Source organism: Tinamus guttatus, unplaced genomic scaffold, assembly GCF_059628265.1.
Source record: "Tinamus guttatus ecotype Peru unplaced genomic scaffold, ASM5962826v1 Tinamus_guttatus_pri_ptg000030l, whole genome shotgun sequence".
Lineage (NCBI taxonomy): Eukaryota > Metazoa > Chordata > Aves > Tinamiformes > Tinamidae > Tinamus > Tinamus guttatus.
In genome coordinates, this window is record NW_028288564.1 from 3316563 (window position 1) to 3335315 (window position 18753).

The window sequence follows — 18753 nt, forward strand, 5'->3', positions numbered from 1 at the left end:
TACAGAATTGTAACGAGAAACACTTTTTTTACTTATTGCTGAAATTTTAAATTTATATTTTTAAGCTCTTAGATGTACAGACAGGTCACATCTTTTTTTCCCAAGAATATTAACATCCTCATTGTTGTATTCATGCAGGTCTTGGACATGTTACAGCAGGACTACTGAGGAAGGACTGCTGCCCTGCATTATGTTGCAAATCCAACTTTTATTTTGACAAGCATTTTAAAGTAGAGCTTAACCAAAGATGCTTTTATAATTCATGTTTGATTATCATATTCAATTGGTTTTCAATTATATATTTTGCTTATTTTATTTAAATTATGAATTGGTGTGATTTATTTTTTAGGCTTCATAATAGCCTGAAACATATCATAAATTCTAGCTAAACACAATGTTATGAGTGCAATTCCTGACATGTCCCACAAAAATAAACATTAATAAGCCCAAAGATGTATTATAAGCAGAGTTAGCTCCTGCTTTAGAGAATCAACTAGAGGTAAGGAGGGTTTACTTTACATTACTGGTGTTAGCCTCTGGATGTTTTTGCAATAGAATTATTCAGTAACATTAAAAAAAAATAGTATATAGGTGCAGTATTGTATCATTTTACACCAAATGTGATTTCATTCAGTCATTTCTTTCTCCTGTTCTGTCAGCTATCTAGTGTAAAGCATGCAGACGTCAGTCGCTTCTTTCTCAACAGTGTTTTTCAGTGCTTAAGCACAAGGAAGTTCTACCAGGAATGACTGAATCTATTTTCACACAGGGCTCTTTTAAACACTACCTCATCAAAATGAGTTTGTCTTGGCCGCTGTAAGAGTTTGCTAAAGTAAAGAGTTCTTAATGAGTATGTACAGCTGTGATTAATATATTTTTCTGCAATCAGACTTGAGTTGATGTAAGAACTTGGAAGATGATAGTGCATTAAGTTATGCAACATATCTTTTTGGATCACATATCAGATAATTTAAGTATTTCATGCCAGGATACTATTTTATTTCATAATTGTGAGGATATAAGAACTTATATTGTTTTTCTGAACTCTAATATTTAGGGTTTCATATAAGCTATCAGCTTTTATTTATGTCAATGCAGCTTACAAGGCCAAGTGAGCAGGCCGGGCCCAGAAATACTGACTTTGTTCTTTCTCCCACGTGAGAGATTTTCAGTAGTGCGTGATGCTAAAAAAGCAGGGTGAGGACAGAGCCTGCACTTGAATAAGTTAGCAAACTTTCTGGGAATAGTGATATAGAAAGCAAGTTGCAAATAACCCATGAGTGAGTTATTATTAGTCTTTTTTTTCTCCAAGGAGTATTTAGAAATGTTAGGTCTTGCATGGCAGCCACTAGATGTCAGTGTCTCAGTCTTTAGATACCTATCTCGTTTCTGGATAGGGAGTTTGTACGCAATAGTAACAAAAATTATTACTTAACTGCTTCTCTTTAGATGTATGTAAGTCCGGCTAGTCTGTAGAGCTCAATTCAGATATAAAAACAGAATAATGCTTTTGTTTTTTGTTTTGTTTTTGCATTCCATTTACCTATTCTTTCCCAACCAGAACAAATAATTCTCGTATCTTTCCTGTAAGCTTTGGAGAATAAATCTGTAACATCCACAAACATCAGCTGCATTTATGCAGTCAAAAGCAATGGACTGTTTGTTTTTCAGACAATTGTGACCTAAAATGCATAGGTATAGTATAACTGAGCAGAAGTCGTTTCGTCTGTTGTTCTGTGATGTAGCTAAATAGTTTGCATAGCATTAGAGCTTACAAAACACGTGTTCCTGCTGCAAACTCTTTCAAAGCAAGTTAATAATGACCTCTTTTACCTTTAAAAACAACAGATTATTTAAAAGGCTCTTTTTTTCTTCCACCTTCTTCCTTCTCTTCTTCTCCCTCCTTCCCTCCCTCCCTCGTGAGGAAGAACTTCCTGAGGGCCTAGTGCGCAGCTGGGTCTTCCTTGTTTATTGAGGATTTTGACATAGTCCCTGTTACCATGAGGAGGAATCTGCTCAGTATTTGTGATAGTTTTCACTTTCTATGCACATGCATTTATTTACTTACTAAGAAGGCCTTTTTTCTATGAGGATCCTTCATGAAAGGCACATTCCAATAGAGGAAGACTGGCCAAATTACTATTAAGACACAAGATGCTCCCAAACAGCCATACTATTCCCAGTCTACCCAGTTAGAACCACCTATGCATTTTACATTCTCATAAACAAGAGTATGGAATAACGTTTCCAAGCTTGAACAACTATATGTGTAAAGGTAATTAACCTGCTTTTAAGCAATGATTTCCATATGCATTTTAATGCTGCTGTCCATTCGCTTTACAGGGGACTGTGAGCCTCCTTTTAGGTAAGCTGGTATAGTGGTAAGACCTAGACTGAACAATTTATAGTCATACCTGGTATGGAAATGGTCAATTAGATTTCTTTTCAATGCATACAGTGTTAGTTCTTAGATATGCTGTATATATATATATGAGTTGGTGCCAAGTTGTTTGATTTTATTTCTTAAGAATATTTGAAACTGAGCCATGGGGTGTGTATTTTCCAATTCTAAACTGAAATGTAATTTATCATGTATGCCATGCCAAGGAAAGTAAACCTATAGGTGTCCCCTCATGCAATGCACCTGAGAAATTCACTGCTGAGTATGCTGTGCACGTGTAAACTTTGTGGCAATTGAAAAGGAATAAATGAACTTTCAACATGAAGGATTGAAGTCAGTCATGTGGGGCTGTCTGTGCGTTTTGTCAGCTTTGTGCTTTGAAAGCCTTGTAAAGGCTGGGGTTTATTTCTGCTTTTCGGTTAATTTATTAGATTCTTGCTTTATTCCATCCATCAGAAGATGGCAAGGATGTAACACATGAATTTTTTGACAATTATGCTTAAAATAAATGTACGTCTGTTTTGCTCATCTGTGCCATCTTTACCTTCTTGAAAAGCTTGCTGTGTTTATGTGCAGTGCTGGGTCTGTTACAGCTCCTTGCCAGCAACCAAACTAACTGCAGTTTGTGTTATTAGTTTGTACTGGAAACAAGCAGTCTAATTGCAGGGGAAGTTGTGCTCAGCCCTGGCCTCAGGGCTGTGTAAGAAGCAGCACATAGAGATGTCTGTGCAGAGACCTTCCAAGGTATGTATACAACTGCCCATTTTTCTCTCTTTTTTGTCTGAAAGTGTGAATCAAAATCCAGTCTGGTGGTTCAAGTGGTTCCCTCCTGTAAGGAGCACGAAGGCACCTGAGTATCCCGCAGCGTGAGCAGGCAGCAGTGAAACTCCAGGTTGCCCTGAAGCTTGTTTTACCAGCCACGCTGGGCACCGCGGTGTCACCTGGTTGGCCTCCTCCTGCGACAGCAGCTGGTGCTGGTCCTCAAGGCATGGGAGCCTCTCTCCTTCCAGCCATTGGCACCCGCTGCTTTCCTCGGCTGCCGACAGCTCTATCTGGGACACCGAAAGACACAAGTTTCTGAAAGGAGGATGACTAACCTTTCACAGACGGGAGAACTCTCTCCCCCATCTTTTTTTTTTTTTTTAATCGGTCATTCTCTGACCTTTTTATCAGTGTGCTGGGTGCAATTATGTCAGGATCTCACCTGGAAAACTAGCCTTTTTGGCTATAAACAGGCAGAAGGACCTGCAGCTACAGCTATGTTTTCAACCGTGTGCACAAATTCCAAGTTTCAGACAAGTGGGTACAATGTTCACTTGTTTTTCAGAAAGGACCAAGAGCAGCTTAAGGGCCTTAAATTTGGATTAGTAAGTGACAATACTTATTGGGATCCTTTTGGCTTGTATACATACTTGAGAAACTACACACATTACAGAGGCTTTATGTACAATAAGAAAGGCCGTGTTCCCTCTGCAGTGGTGTAAAATTAGTTCATCCTCACTCTTATAGAACTGAGACAAAATAGTGGCTCTTTTCCACATCTTAGTGAATGTTCTCTTTATACCAGAAAAAAAAGTTCAAATTTACATGAACTTTGCATTCAACTTCTGTCACAGTATCGCTGCTAAAGAAGTGATTCTGTTGCCAAAGCGATACCATTTATTTCAATAGTGGCAAAAGACACAGCTCCTGGTAGAAGTCTCAAACGGTTTAATGGATAGGCTCATGTCTAATCAGCAAGTAAAGCAGAAAATCAAAGCTCTGAGAAGCCCCGGCCGGTACCAAGATTGCTCTCTGCTTGCCTAGGATGTGGTTCTGTGTCCATGGAACAGGTGAACTTGGAATCAAGAACATTTCACAAATTAATCTCTTTGGATGGCAGGAGCATCACTCATGGGTGAAGTGCTCAGGATGTCATCTTACTTTTTCATTTTAAATGTTTAAGGCCTCGTGGTGACACTGGAGGTTCATCTTGTGCTCCATTGACCAGCTGATTTTTCTGTAAACCTGTAACTAACTGAGCCGTCGAACTGGAAGCTGCCATGTATTTGCCTGGTGTGATTTGGATAGGCTGCTTTGGGCTTAGTGGTCCACTCTGAGCTGAATATTTACAGTTGCCTCTGTGCTGTTGAAATGCCTTATTTCTGCGATGGGATCTCTTGTCCTAGCCAAGCAGTGCCGTGACTTGCATCCCCACAGCTCGTGGCTGGTCACCTCTAGAGCCTTGTGGCTGTATCTGTGCTATGGAGTACTTGGCTCCGCACCTCCTCTGGTCCCCATGCCGTCCTCCTGCCATCCTAAGGCACAACTGCTGTTTTTGGCTGTTTTTCACTTCAGAGTTCTTTGTTCCTGGCAGTGAGGATGCACTCTCAGCGTCCCGTTCCTGGGCCTCAGCACTGCTGTTAACCAACTGCTAATCATTAGGACAAGGGTGCACAAACCAGAGGCTATTTTTACCAATTTTGCATCTAACCTCTTATATCGTAGCGTGATGATGGTGATGCTTCTCTTTCATTCGTGTGTTCGTGTTTTATATACATAAATTATGTACTTATGCAATTAGCTGCTTACCATTTTAGGTGTTGTTAGTAAAATGTGTCCTTTATACTTTGGCCTTTTCCATCCAAATCGCAAACAGCATTTTTCTCTGACAAAGGTCAAAGAAAAAAAACCTTTCCTAACTATCCTTTATCAAAACTACAGTCATGCCAATCAAAGCTTTCTCTTTAACTAGGTGAGTTTATAGTTATACTTGTATTTCCACCTATAAAGCAGTAATCGTGATTCTATAAGGATGCTGTAAATGGTACCTTGGAACCACAGTATAGGTCTATCTCAATAGACCTCCCTGGAGGAAGATGTTGAGCCCACACTGTGACATTTGTAGGCAAAATATGTTTAAAAGGCTATAAGACTGCACAGGTCCTTCTTGCATTGAATGACAGAGATCAAAAAAAAACTCTATTGGCAGAATAAGCAAATAATCTCTAGGATACCAAGTTTGAAAGCATGGTACTGATAAAACTCTCCATGCCCATTCCAGCTGAGACTCCTTCATGTGTGAGCTTTGCTAGATTCATGGGCTGCCATTTAAACATATCTTTCAAAATTGTTTCTGTTCAGAATTCAAGTGCAGGCTGTGCTGGAGCTCTGGCTTAGGAAAATGTCATTCTTTGACAGAGAGCAAGGAGATGTGAGATTTAACTTGGTATTTTGGTCATTGTTTATCCAGGGGTACAGTGAATTAGTAAGATATTTTTGTTATAGGTTGAACAGAGCAAGAATGTTGTATTGCCTTGGAACCAGATAGCTTTCTGGGTCACTTGTCCAAAGACAGTTAAAAGCCCATCTGAGCCTCCAGATGACAAAAATTGCCACAGGGCATAGCTAGAAATGTGAGAGGTTTACTGCATTTTACTAGGTTCTTACCACGCAGCCCATCAGTCTAGTATTTACTAAGTTTGTAAAAGTCTTTTATCACATATCATTGTTTTCAGTTTCTTGATGAGTCCCCAAAAGGGAGACTGAGTCTAACCTCTCAGAAAAGTGAAGGGAAATATATTAATTTATGAGTTATTGAATAAATAAACACCCCCGTGGAGGCATCTGTTTTTCTGGGTGTAGAGTTACTAATGCTGGGTAGGGCTAAGTACTTGCTGGCTTGATTTATGCCGGGTTGCAGAAGTGATGTTTTTGCACTCCACTTTGTGGGCACGCTCCTGCAGGCTCATTGAACAAAATCCCTGGCTTATGAAAGGTTTCCTCTCCATTGGGTCCCAGGCAAGAGACGACATCTGCAGAGCCAGAAAAGGAAGCTCTTGCCTTATAGAGCGAGTGCTCAGCAGTGACACAATGGCTGATATAAAGTGTCAGCGGAGCTGAGCTGAAGGCAAACGAACAAAGAAAGATCAACATCCAGCGGCCGTTTCGCACGGAAAGGAAAGTGGAAAGTGTCCCAGGGATGGATAAATTTAAGGCTGCACTTGTCCTGGCAGGGGTAGGGGATGCTCTTGGTTATCGGAATTTCTCCCGAGAAAACAATGCTTTAGGTGCAAAGATCCAGCAGGAGCTGAAGGAAATCGGAGGACTCGAGAACCTGGTGCTCTCTTCGGACAAATGGCCAGTGAGCGACAACACCCTCATGCACATGGCTACAGCGGAGGCCGTCGTCACAGGTAGGTGACAACGGGCGCGCAAAGGCAGTTCGGAAAGGGGCAAAACTGTAGAGCTGCTAGATATGTTAAAGTAAGGCAGAGTGCCGTGGAAGTAACGGGAAACCGTGTCAGGTTCCTAAATGCTGCTTAAGTGAATGATAGTGTCTTCTAGAGGAGCACCGTTGTGTGCTTGTTGTACAAACTAAGGGAATTTCATTTCTTAAGTGTGGAGTAGCTCTCCTTATGTTTTCCCCAGGTTTCAGGATTAAAATACTGCATGTCCAGCATAATTTTTAAAAAAAGTAAAATAGATTATCTGTATACTATGCTTCAGGAAATAGCACACCCTGGGGAACTAAATCTGTATAAAACTCTTCTATAAAAAAATAAGATTAGTTCTAGGTGTATTTTTAACATGTTTGTGTTCAGAGCTTCAGGTTGGCATAGAGCTGCCTTAGTATCTCTTTCAGGCTAAAATCATTAGGGCTATCTCATCTTTGCCAGCTTCCAGACAAAGGGTTGCACCTGCAAAGCCAGAAAAGCCAGTTTTCTTTATGAGGAGAGTTCTATGTCTTAAGTCCAGAAAAACATTTGAAAACGTGAGGCTTTATAGTAAAGTATGTTAAAGTAGTGAATGTTTTTGGCATGTGTCTTCTAAAACTGCAATAGTTTGAAAGAGCACATTTGTTTTGTTTTCTCAAGGTGGTAATATCTTTTGCAAGATGCCATGATATTTATATTGACACTCCTCTTGGAACTGAGGCTTTCTGAGATCATCCAGCCTGTCATCAAAAAGTACATAAGAAGACAGTAACCATACAGCAGTATTTTCTCTTTTCAGAATGAATGGAACTTTTTATCCCTGAAAAATATTCCTAATTTTTCTTAACTCTTATGATGCTGGATAGCCAACAATAGCAAAAACATACAATGTAGCTAGTATTGCCAAAGTCAATGAAGTTTCACTTGCGCTTCTGTTTCACTGCTTTATCCATCTGCTACTAAATTTAGTAGGTAGAGATCAGCTGGAGAGCGTTAGACACTTCATGCTTGGCTATTAGCTAACCAATGGTTTAAGGGATAGCTAATACACTAAAGATAAGGGCAAGATGTCAGCCTATCAAGAGAAAAGATGACTAACATATTTCTGAATATAGGCTATGATTAAATACATATCATATGTTTTCTGCTTGTCGAACTCCATAAATCTGTGACTTCAGAGTAATCAAGACGGTTAGACTACGAGTATAATAATTAATCTTATTTCTTAAATACAGCAGGAGCACAGTTGTTCTTTAAAGAAAATGAAATCTCACTACGTTTTGTATTGACTGTGTTTATCCTCTACTCTCATTTCTCTGTCCTCTTTGGATAGTCTTTTTAAAAAGGTCCTCTCATGAGCTCGTAAAAGAGCAAAAAGCCGTAGTAGGAAATTTTAGGAAGAAATGGCCAGTGAATAGCAACATTCCTGCAGACAAGGAAGCAAGTCCTCTCATCCGCTTCTCCAAAGGAAAGCAGAGCTGCTCTTGCCTCCAACAGTATTTCCTAATGGCAAAAAAACACTCCAGGCCTGACCATGGCTCAGCATGTGCACAAAATCGCTGAAATCAAGATAGAACCTAGTGAGGGCGGCAGTGGGTGCCCCTGAGACCAGCATGTCCCTGCCCTGGTGGCCTATGCGGTCCTGCCGCAGGGAGCGCCTGCTTGCTGCAAGCGATGACGGGAGCTCCAGCGCCTCTGTCCTCTTTCACCACGGCAGCAGCTTCAGTGCAGAGCGTGCACACGTGGTGCCAAAAGAAAAATGGAGCAAGAAGGTCTTTAAAAACATCTTGGAAATCTGGAACCAGAGAAAAAAAGTGTGAGGAATAATCAACCAAAAGTGTCTGGCCCCTCATTGCTGTTACCTACAACAAGATATCACTGGTAGCTGCACCGACTGCCTGGGACCCCTCTCACAGATAGAGAGAGGGACACTCAAGGGCATTTCACATCCTGGAAGTTTGCCCTCTGAAGTTGCCCATTTGCACCTATATCCTGCGGAAGGAGCATGGGGTGACAACACTTGGTCACCTCAGTTGTGGGGTATCCACCTGGGCAGAGGACTGAGGTAGAGGCTGAAGGCTACGCAGGGAAGTCCAGACTTTTACAAAGAAAGATAAGAGCTTTTCTTTCTCTTAGTGTATTCCACAGTAACAAGCAAATAAGACTGTGTCAGAATATCATCTCCATTTAAAAATCTATTTTATTCATCTTTTAGCAATTCCCTATGGGTGAGTTTGCTTACATCTGTTTATCCAAAGTGTAGAGAATCAGATACTATTCACTAAAATCATTCAAAGCCATGTTTTCTTCCACACACAGCCCACTCGAGTGATATCCCCAAGAATACTCACCTGGAGAAAGTGCTCTCCAAGATGAGAAATCTGTGCAAAACTCCGGAAGTGCCCGGGTGCTGCCCTCGAGAATGCTCCCAGCCAGAGGCTGGCCTAGCCGATGAGCCCATGGTGGAGGGTGGATGATGGAGGTTGGAGCAAGTCTGATCTCGGGAGTTGATTTAGGCCAGCGCTGCCCTGGCTGAGCAGGAGAGGCCTGAGGATGCTCAAGGCCGGGGGCAGCAGCAGCGGTGGCCTTGCAAGGAGGCCGAGCTACCCCGCTAGTTCTGCTGAGGCTCCTCTCAGGTTAAACAACGGCCCAAAGTGGAAGTTTGATCCACCAACGAAGGATAAATGAAATACCTACTTCCATCAAGGCTTTGACCCGTGAAGGAGGAACAAAAGCCTAACATCATCAAAAGCAGGAGAACTATCACTGTGGTCAGGAAAGCCTCTTCCTTTCTGACTCAAACATGGACTAGAAAAAGAAAAGCTTTTGTTTTGAAAGAAAGAGTTTGGCCTACTGACCAGCCTGACTCTGATACAGTGGTGGGCCTAGGCAGTCCTAAGGTGCTAGGGACCAAAGTGCCTCTGACTTTGAAGACAATACTTTTACAGGAGTTACCAAGTAATAAATTTCTGTTCTCAGCTCACATCATTAAGAGATAAAATAACTCTTAATTTTTAAATTGGAAAGGTCAGTAGCTGTATCTTGTTCCTCAAGGATTTTGTGTAGTACAGCAAGTGTATTTGATAAGATGGTCTTTCTTTTCTATGTGGAAGGAGGGAAATCTTGGTTTTATCACTGATCTATTTTTTTTTTCTATTTACATAAATGATCTTTAGAAATGACTCAGGGTTATGGATGCCCAAATTTTGTCTAACACTAAACCTGTTCTGTGGAGCTCAATAAATCATCAGTCTCTGATAAAATGATTGAAGATACTTTTAGAAGAACTTCCCCTACTGTGTCATCGAATTTGTCAGTCAACAGAATTTCTTTGAGTGCACTGGAAATACATAAATGGACAAATGCTGTCAAAGTCCCTGGTTCTCATCGGTTGCATAATTGTAATAAAAGTCAGCAGAAACTTTTCCTCCATGGAAACTGAGGGCAGGACTCTTCAGCTCCAATATTATAAATAGTAGATTAAACAAGCAGTTATACTGAAGAAAAAATAGGTGTTTAACATAGGAAAGACACTCTAGAAAAGACTGTAGACTTTATTTGAAGAAATCAATGTTAATGAACATATTCCAGGAAAACTACCTGCTGCTAATACTACAGAATGTAAGAGTTTACTACTATTACTAATCTTTATAATGGTTTACATAAAAACTCTCAGTTCTGGTTACTGTACTGGCATGCCCCTGCATAGAAGACCTACCAATTTTAAACAAACATAAAATGCAGGATCAAAAATTAAGCTCGCTAACTTGCTTTTGATCACACATATCTCACTAAAATAATTTGGCACTTCTTTAACAGTAATTCATTTCTAAATTGGAATCATGCCTGCAGACGAGCTCAAGGGCACAGACTAAGGCAGGCACCACTGGCTACGCTCACAGCCCCAGTGCCCATGAAGGCACCGCGCTCACCTTGCACTCAGGCACCTCAGCCTGAGGTCTACCTAGAGCCCCTGAGCAACTACCGGTGGAGAACAGGCCACCCTTGTCTTTTAGACTAAAGGTTTTTAAAGTGAAAGGGAAAGAAAGAAAAGGTAAGAACAGGGAGGCAGGAATGTTCTCTCTTGCCAGTTCCCAGGGTTTGTATGAAAGTGTTTACAGTGATACCAGGAACGTGTCTTCAAATATATTGGAACAGCAAATGGGAATATATCAGAACTGGAAATAGGGATGTGTAATAAATGCAGTCAGTCTTTCTGTTTGTTTTCAATGTTCACTTCTCCTTTTTCCCTGCCTGACAATCTGTTCTTCCTACTCCTGAGCAGATTACTGGTGTTTAGAAGACCTGTACCGTGAGCTGGTGAAACGCTACGTCGAGGCTCTTGACAAGCTGCCGGGGAGACGGCCAGACCCTGCTACCATTGAAGGCTGCAGGGAGCTAAAGCCAGATAACTACCTACTGGCTTGGCATACACCATTCAATGAAAAGGGTACCGTACTGCTTTCTATTTACAGATATTGGTTTTAATGATGCTCACTTTCGAGATTTCTGAATATCTGGAAATTGTTTCCTTTTTTCCCAGGCTCCAAAAGCTCCTAGCCCTGCAATATTTCCAAGTTTGCCTGAGGATGGCGAGAGATGTGCCAGGAATTCCTTTTGTAGGGCACTATGTTCTTTTGTAAATGAGCCCTTCCCTGCTTAGCGTCTATTTAAAGAGGCTTTGTTCTTGGCTCTGTGCCTCTGGGCCCATATTTTTGTCCTTGAATTTAATGGTTATTTTAAGAAATATTTTATGCTGATTTTCATTTAATTGCCTGTACTCTTGGCTCTTTTCAGTAATGGTAGATCTTAAAAAAAAAAAAGAAAAAGGAAAAAAGAAAGAAGTAGCTGAGTATGTGGAATTTTCTGTGTAAATGTGCTCATTAGAGGGAAAACAGATATTGCGTGAGTTTTCTTCAGGTGGATGCAATGCTAAGAACTGTAATAATTTGGCTGATCATTCCTAATATTTCTTGCAATGTTTCCCTATCCAGACTACTCCTTTCTCTCTCTTAGTGGTTATTTTATTGTATAAGATATTGAATTTCTACTTCAAGCCAAGGAACGCACATGCAGCTATATCTATGCGTACGTACACATACCTATGTCCACAGACCAATATAACCTGGAGGGACTGGAGGGACAAGGTGTCATTCAGTGCGATAGATCTAGGCAGCCACAGGACTACGGCAGCTCATGGAAACATTGCGCGGTGCCGCTGTGGTTTCCGTCGGCGCCACTCACGAGCGTTGTGCATCGATGCAGCACCACAGCCAAGCACGGCGGTGCAACGCCCTGGCTATTCCAGGCACTCTTTTAAGGAAAAAGCAGCCCTCACTCAGCCACAGCTTTTCACAACAGCTGTGGAGGGGAAAGGTTCCTCTCCCTGTTTATTTTGTTCACCCCACTATTAGCTGGGCATAATGGAGAAAGTGCCCCTGTGGCAGCTGTCATATGTTTTCTGGTTGACAGAGGAAAATTCAGTTGAAGTAACTATAGCTGGGCCAGAGATGCTCTGGATGCCTCCAGTGGAGGAACACAGCTGGTCTCCAGGTAATAACTGTGCTGGAGCCACATCTCTTTTTTTAGCCTTCCTCTTCCTCAGCTTTCCATGGTGGAAGGTTTGCTTTTGGGATACCCTTGGCTGCAACTCTCTCAAATAATTTCTTATCTTAAGAACTGACAGCTAAAACCCATCTTCTTTGCCTGATCTGACAAAATTTGAACATCTCAAAACCCCTCCTTTTTTTTTCATCCCAGAATAACCAGTGGCATGAGATGAGATGTTCTGCCTCCTGTGGTACCTGATACTGCTATGACCATAATTAATTTTTCATTGAAATTTCATAAAATCTACCTTGAGGCAAAATAATTCCACAGGCATTGAATGCCTAGCAGTCAGATCATGTCTCAGGTAGGTGGGAATCAAAACACTGTTTTCTTCTGCATGTGAGGAAGAACTTCTTTCCTGTGAGGGTGACAGAGCCCTGGAACGGGCTGCCCGGAGAGGTTGTGGAGTCTCCTTCTCTGGAGATCTTCCAAATCTGCCTGGATGCCACCCTGTGCCACGTGCTCTAGGTGTCCCTGCTGGAGCAGGGGGGTTGGACTAGATGATCTCTAGAGGTTCCCTCCAACCACAACCATTCTGTGATTCTGTGATTCTTGCTTTCTTCGTGTACTAGCCTCCACTGAAGAGTGAAATTCTAGATTAGGCAATTCCTAATTGCTTATACAAAGCTCTCATGCTCCAATTATTCTCAGTACAGTCACTGCATTTAGTTCTTATGTTAACTTGGCCCATGTGTTACATAGCCACCTGTTATGATGTTAATTGCTACTTTCATGGCAAGGGTACCTCAATTATGTACCCTGTAGTTACCAGAAGAACTAAAAAGTTTGCCTAACATCCTGCATTTTAAGACTTCACTTTCAAATTACTGTTTTGATAAGCTTTAGAGTGACGTTTTTCCTGCTGAGAATTTCCCTCTGTTAACATTTTTTTTTTAAGTTTTGATACTTAACTTTGACTCTGCTGTTTCTGAACTGTGATAAAAATGTCTTGTTCCATTGCTACAAAGAAAAGAATCCTAAATGCTCAGGAGCCATTCTCTGTTGTCTGAACGTAGGAAATTGAAACCTGAGTAAAGTAGATATCTGTAGATGAAGCAGATAAATGGTTAAAAGATAATAAAAAAAGAGTAGGATATTGCAGTCAGTATTCTTGGAGGAGGCACCTGGGTTGAACCTGTGGTGTTGAACATATCCATACCTCTCTGGAAAAGCAGGTGAATAATGAGGCATCAAAATCTGCTGTCAAAGATGTTGCCAAGTTGTGAAAGATCTTCACTGTGATGAATAACTGTGACCACCCAGCTGAATAAATGCAGTGTAGATAAATTTTAAAAACTTCATTTGCGAAAAATATCTTAATTTTATATGCACAGTTATAGTTCCTTGAGCTTTCAGAGAAAGGATCTTGATATTATAATAGTTCTGCAAGATCATTACTTCAGTGCTCAGCAAGAGTCAAAAAACAAACAAAATATTAGAAATGACTAAGAACAGAAAATAAAACACTCTTGCATCCCTCCATAAATCCATAGAGTGTCTATTTCTTGAATACTGTGAATAAACTGCCCCAACCCTGCCCCTCAAAATCATATAAGAGAGCTAGAATTATTATAGGGAAGGATGGCCAGGTTAGTCAAAACCAGCTTCCACAGGCAAAATGGTTAGAGACTAGTGTACTTCCACCTAGGAAAGTGATGTCTGAGGTAATAGCAGAGAGATCTGTAAAACCATAGATATCCCAGAGAATACTAATAAGAACAGAGAGAACTCCATGTCTCTCCCAGCACAGGTACCAAAGACTTCAAAAGAAACAAGCAGGTCATGAGTTCAAAACAAGAAAGGAGCGACTTTTTCCCACAATATCTAGTTAAACAGCAGAACTCTGCCACAGGGGTTTTGTAGATACTACAGTTCATGTGGGTTCAAAAATAGCTGGGCAAATTCACCCAAGAAAAATCTGTGAAGGGTTACTAAACAGAAAGATGAGTAGCCACATGCCTCCTGGATCAGGGAGCCAAGTTATTAGCAGTTTAGCAGTTTAGTATGAAGGGGAAGCATCATTATACTTTCTTTTGCTCTTTCTCAAGTATCGTCTGCTGGCCACTGTCAGAGGCAGGAGCTGCTAAGGTGCCCTTGGGTCTGACCTTGCAGAGTTGTCTTTATGTCCCTACACATCTCACCCCTAGATGGGACTAGCCTTGCTCTCCTGTACTTCATTGATTCAAATGGTAACTACCAGTGCTGTGGATCTAGTGTTTAATCCCCTGAAGCCCTGCCTAGGCTTAGCATTATGCCATGGGGTGGATTTTTTTGTTACCCAATTTGCTTATTTAATTCTTCTGAAGGTTTTAATACAACGGCCTTTACTAGAAGAACAATGAAGTTGCAAAGGTAACCACCTTCAAACTAGCATTCAGATCACCGTAATGTATCTTCCACCTTTGAATATATTAGGACATGCTATTTAATCACATCTTAATATAATATGTCTTAATATAATCAAGTCTTAATTCTATGTAGCACTGTGTGTCCTGGATTATCCAGCATGAATTGTGTCCTTTAGAGGTTCAGTTATGACCAGAACATTTTTATGCTGCTCTCTTTGCTGCACTAGATAGAAGTAGTTTAATCAAGAAAACTTGGGCTTGAAAGCAGGAGTTAGAATTATCCAGTTAGGTTGAACGAAACTCTGGAAGACGATTCTGCTTCTTCTATATGCTTTTTATGTAACTTGTGGGACTGGCAGATGCTGGTATCTGCCCTTGGCTCTGTAGTAACCAGGTGCAATAACTGCAGTATATGTGAAGCCTAAGACAAAACTCACCATTCGCAGGACAAGCCTCCAGCTATTTCCTGTGGCCAGAGGGATGCTGGAGAGGGCTTCTTTCTCAATTACCAGACTGGCAAGGGGTGAGGAAGCAAGCTCACAGCAGCTCGAGAGACTGAGAGAGCTGGGCCTGTTCAGCCTGGAGAAGAGAAGGCTGAGAGGGGATCTAATGAGTGTCTGTAAGTACTTCAAGGAAGGCAGTGAGAAGGATGGTGCTGGCCTCTTTTCACTGATGGCCACTGACAGAACTAGAGGTAATGGCCAGAAACTGAAGCACCAAAAGTTCCACAGGAACTTAAGGAAAATTTTCTTAACAGTGAGGGTGACAGAGCACTGGAACAGACTGCCCAGAGAGGTTGTGGAGTCTCCTTCTCTGGAGATCTTCCAAACCCACTTGGACGCAGTCCTGTGCCACGTGCTCTAGATGACCCTGCGTGTGCAGGGGGGTTGGACTAGATGACCTCTAGAGGTCCCTTCCAGCCTTAAGCGTTCTATGATTCTACGATTCTAAGCTTGCAGAGAACAAAAAGATATTTTGCAAAGCCCTTCATGTCACCTCTATCAAATGTTTGGCCTTTTTCAGACTGCCCTTGATAATCCTGCTATCTACTGGAAGAGTTACTTCACAGAAAATTTTCTCATTGGACTCTGATCTGGAAAGGAAGAAATATCCTCATCCAACCTAATTAGATTATCTTAATTAGATTAGGTTGCTTTCTTAGGATAGCTGAGACGTCTCCTGAGAGTAATGCACATCTCAGTTGATCTGTATTGCCTCCGGAGATGCCACTGGGCCTTATGTTAATGTTTTGGTTTGGATCAGGCATGTAGTTGTGAAGCAAATCTTTCTCCTGCCTAACTACCCAACTTTGATTCTCATCATGATCTTAGATCACCTGAGCTGGAGTCATTTGGGGTGAAACTAAACTGAAGGCTCCTCTCCAGGTGAGCCCTGGCGAATTCCAGCCCCAGTGGGCACCATCCAGGGAAGCTCCTCTGAAACTGGGTGTCTGCAGCATCGGTGCTGGGGCCTTGGCAGCTGCTCCTTCACTCTGAATGGGAACTGCTCCTCTTGCACCACAGTACTGCCTAGTGGAGACGACCAATCTCCCTGCAGTCTATCTAGCAAAGACAGGAAGACCATGCACATTCCACAGAGGCTAAAATTAGTTGGCATAACTCCCCGCCGTATCTTTCAGGGGCCAAGTAGAGAAATGTTGATGGCTTTCAACTGTCCAAGGTCACTGGGAAGTGTGACTGAGAAAAGACAGTGATGAAGAACCCTTAAGTTTTGATAAAATGAACCTTATCCATCTCCAACTTGGTGCATGCAATGAGTTAAAGCTTTTTTTGGGCACTGGCTCACCAGCTGCAAAGAGGAGATAATCACCTCACTGGTGAAGTTAAGCTCGTTAAAACTTCTGTGGGATTCTGATATTACCGTGAAAAGTGCTGCAGAAAAACTCATTAGCAAATTTAACTCCATTCAATGAAGTGTTCAAAAGTTGAACACCTGGCATCATGTACTCAATGCTGAGGATTAAAAGAAATACTGAATTAGGCATGCAATAAATAACCTCTGTGCTGCATGAGGCATGACTTTCCACGAAGAAGCTAAGTGCAGGCTGTACCCTAATGCGTGTACACAAAAACACTAACTTACGATTGCACAGGCAACTTTACTTCTAGCACTTCCTGACTTTGGAGGATTCAGCTCTGCAGCCTTCACTTTCTTTTCAGATCCCCTATTTCAGATGTAGTAGAAACTATTTTGTGAACGACTTGTGGGACCAGGATGAAAAACGCTATAATATTATAAGACTAGCTGTGATCTTCATATAAAGCATTTGAATGCTATGACTGAAGCATAAATACTTTAATAAAATAAGGGCATAGTGAAAGTGTAGCTGTTTCTCAAACTGCTGTTTCTAGTGGTAGCATCTGAAGCAAGCAAAATTGAAGTGGCACCCAAGAACAAGCAAGGATGACAGCAAAGCTGGAATCAAACAAGCATTTTTGCCAACAGAACCACGGTGTCCACGGTGGTCTTCACTGAATTGAGAATTTGGGAATATTCCTGTAACATCAGAACGGAGATCGAAATTTCTTCCAAGAGTCTACCAAAATGCATACCTTGCTTTGCATGCTAATTTCCTGTTCCCTGAGGAATTCCCACACACGAGACACACTACCAAAACACACTTGTTTCCAATGATATGAACATATTTGTTTATCATTCCTTTCCTTTTAAAAGCTTAGCTTTATCTCTTCGCTTTAGGTTCTGGATTTGGAGCATCTACAAAAGCCATGTGTTTAGGGATGAGATACTGGAAGCCAGAAAGGCTAGAATCACTCATTGAAGTGAGCATTGAGTGTGGACGAATGACTCACAACCATCCTACAGGTAACATCCACTGGCATACTATTTTTTTTTCTGAAGTACTTATGGCTACTTTCTCCTTCAGGAAGGACTCAGACTGCTCCTGCAAATTCACTTGGTGGAACTGCTTCTGCAACACTGATTCGTAGGGCTTGGTTTGACTGATATTATCTAAAAATATATTTCACATATATAATGTGTATCTTTGCTTATATACTGTATCAACAGCAATTTCAAGGACAGAAGTTATCCCTCCAATTACTAATTACAGCCTGTCTTGTCCAGAGTATATTCATGTCATTAGTCCTGAACAAATTTTAGGGTTTATATACATTCAGATGACATTTTTAACATGGAAGTTTATAATTCAGTGGATAATAACTTTTTTTTTTTTTTTTCAGTTGACAGGCCTGGTCATATCCAATCATTGTAGGTAAAGGTAGAGAGCCAAAAAAAATCTAACTCCACATAGTTTAGAACAAAATCTGAAACATTATCTAAGCAAAACATAAGTAAGTAGACTTAATGTTGCTCTAAATATACAGACCTGTCACTCTGATAATTTTACACTACATAAGCACATATTCATTCTGTCCACTTTAAACAATAATAGATAAAACCATAATGAATTGTGACATGCCCAGCATGCTCGGTTCTCTGAAGCAATGGGAAAGGCCAGCAGGAGAGCATGAAATTCAGAGGGAAAAAAAATTTAGAGACCAAGTAGAAAAGATCGTGAAGGACGCTGCAAAGTCCAGGGCTACACGAAGGCTCCAAAGGGATCGGGCCAAGGGAGGAGAAGGGGCTGTTGTTGTTAAACGCAATTAAGCCATGTAATTAAAATCACCACAGGGTGCCTGCATTATTTCTGCTGCCAGCAGCAGATGCAGCTTCTTGTCCGCAGCGGCAGACACCGAGGCCCCCGATGGAGCTTCACTTCTTCCTCGCTGCAAGTGACTATAGGCTGGAGCTCTGCAGGGGCTGCAAGGGGATAGCCCAGGAGCAAGGAGGGGACCTGTTGTCCCCTCATGCCTTAGGGGTGCTGTCCCACTTCGACCACTCTCAGTACGGACTCCTCCAGCTGCCCTCTCCTCACTGTCCCTTACTAGATCCCCCCCTTCGCTGCCTTCTCACCTAGTAATGTATTCAGCAAGTGCCCAGCACGATGCCTGGCCAGGGAAGAAGCTTTGGGTTGGCTCTGCCTGTTCCTTTTGTTGTTTCTGAGCATGTCCATTGGATGCAGGGTTAGATGTGCCCTTGGCCTGACCGTGTTCGGCACGTCTTAATGCAAGAGAGAATTCGTGATAGTCCCATCTGGAGTCGTAACCTCCTCAGATAACTTGGCTTTACCTTCAGCAAAACACATGAAGTTCACGCT

The 18753-nt window shown here is 41.6% G+C and overlaps 1 protein-coding gene across 1 annotated transcript in view; it reads left to right on the forward strand.

Moving 5' to 3' along the window:
- Positions 1–6248: 6248 nt before the first annotated feature.
- ADPRHL1 (ADP-ribosylhydrolase like 1) overlaps positions 6249–18753 on the forward strand; it is a 32044-nt gene continuing 19539 nt past the window's right edge. The window contains exons 1-3 of the mRNA XM_010214148.2: positions 6249–6576; positions 10883–11047; positions 17274–17399. Coding sequence (XP_010212450.2) covers positions 6363–6576; positions 10883–11047; positions 17274–17399 — 505 coding nt within the window. The 5' untranslated portion in view covers positions 6249–6362. The remainder of the gene's footprint in view (positions 6577–10882; positions 11048–17273; positions 17400–18753) is intronic.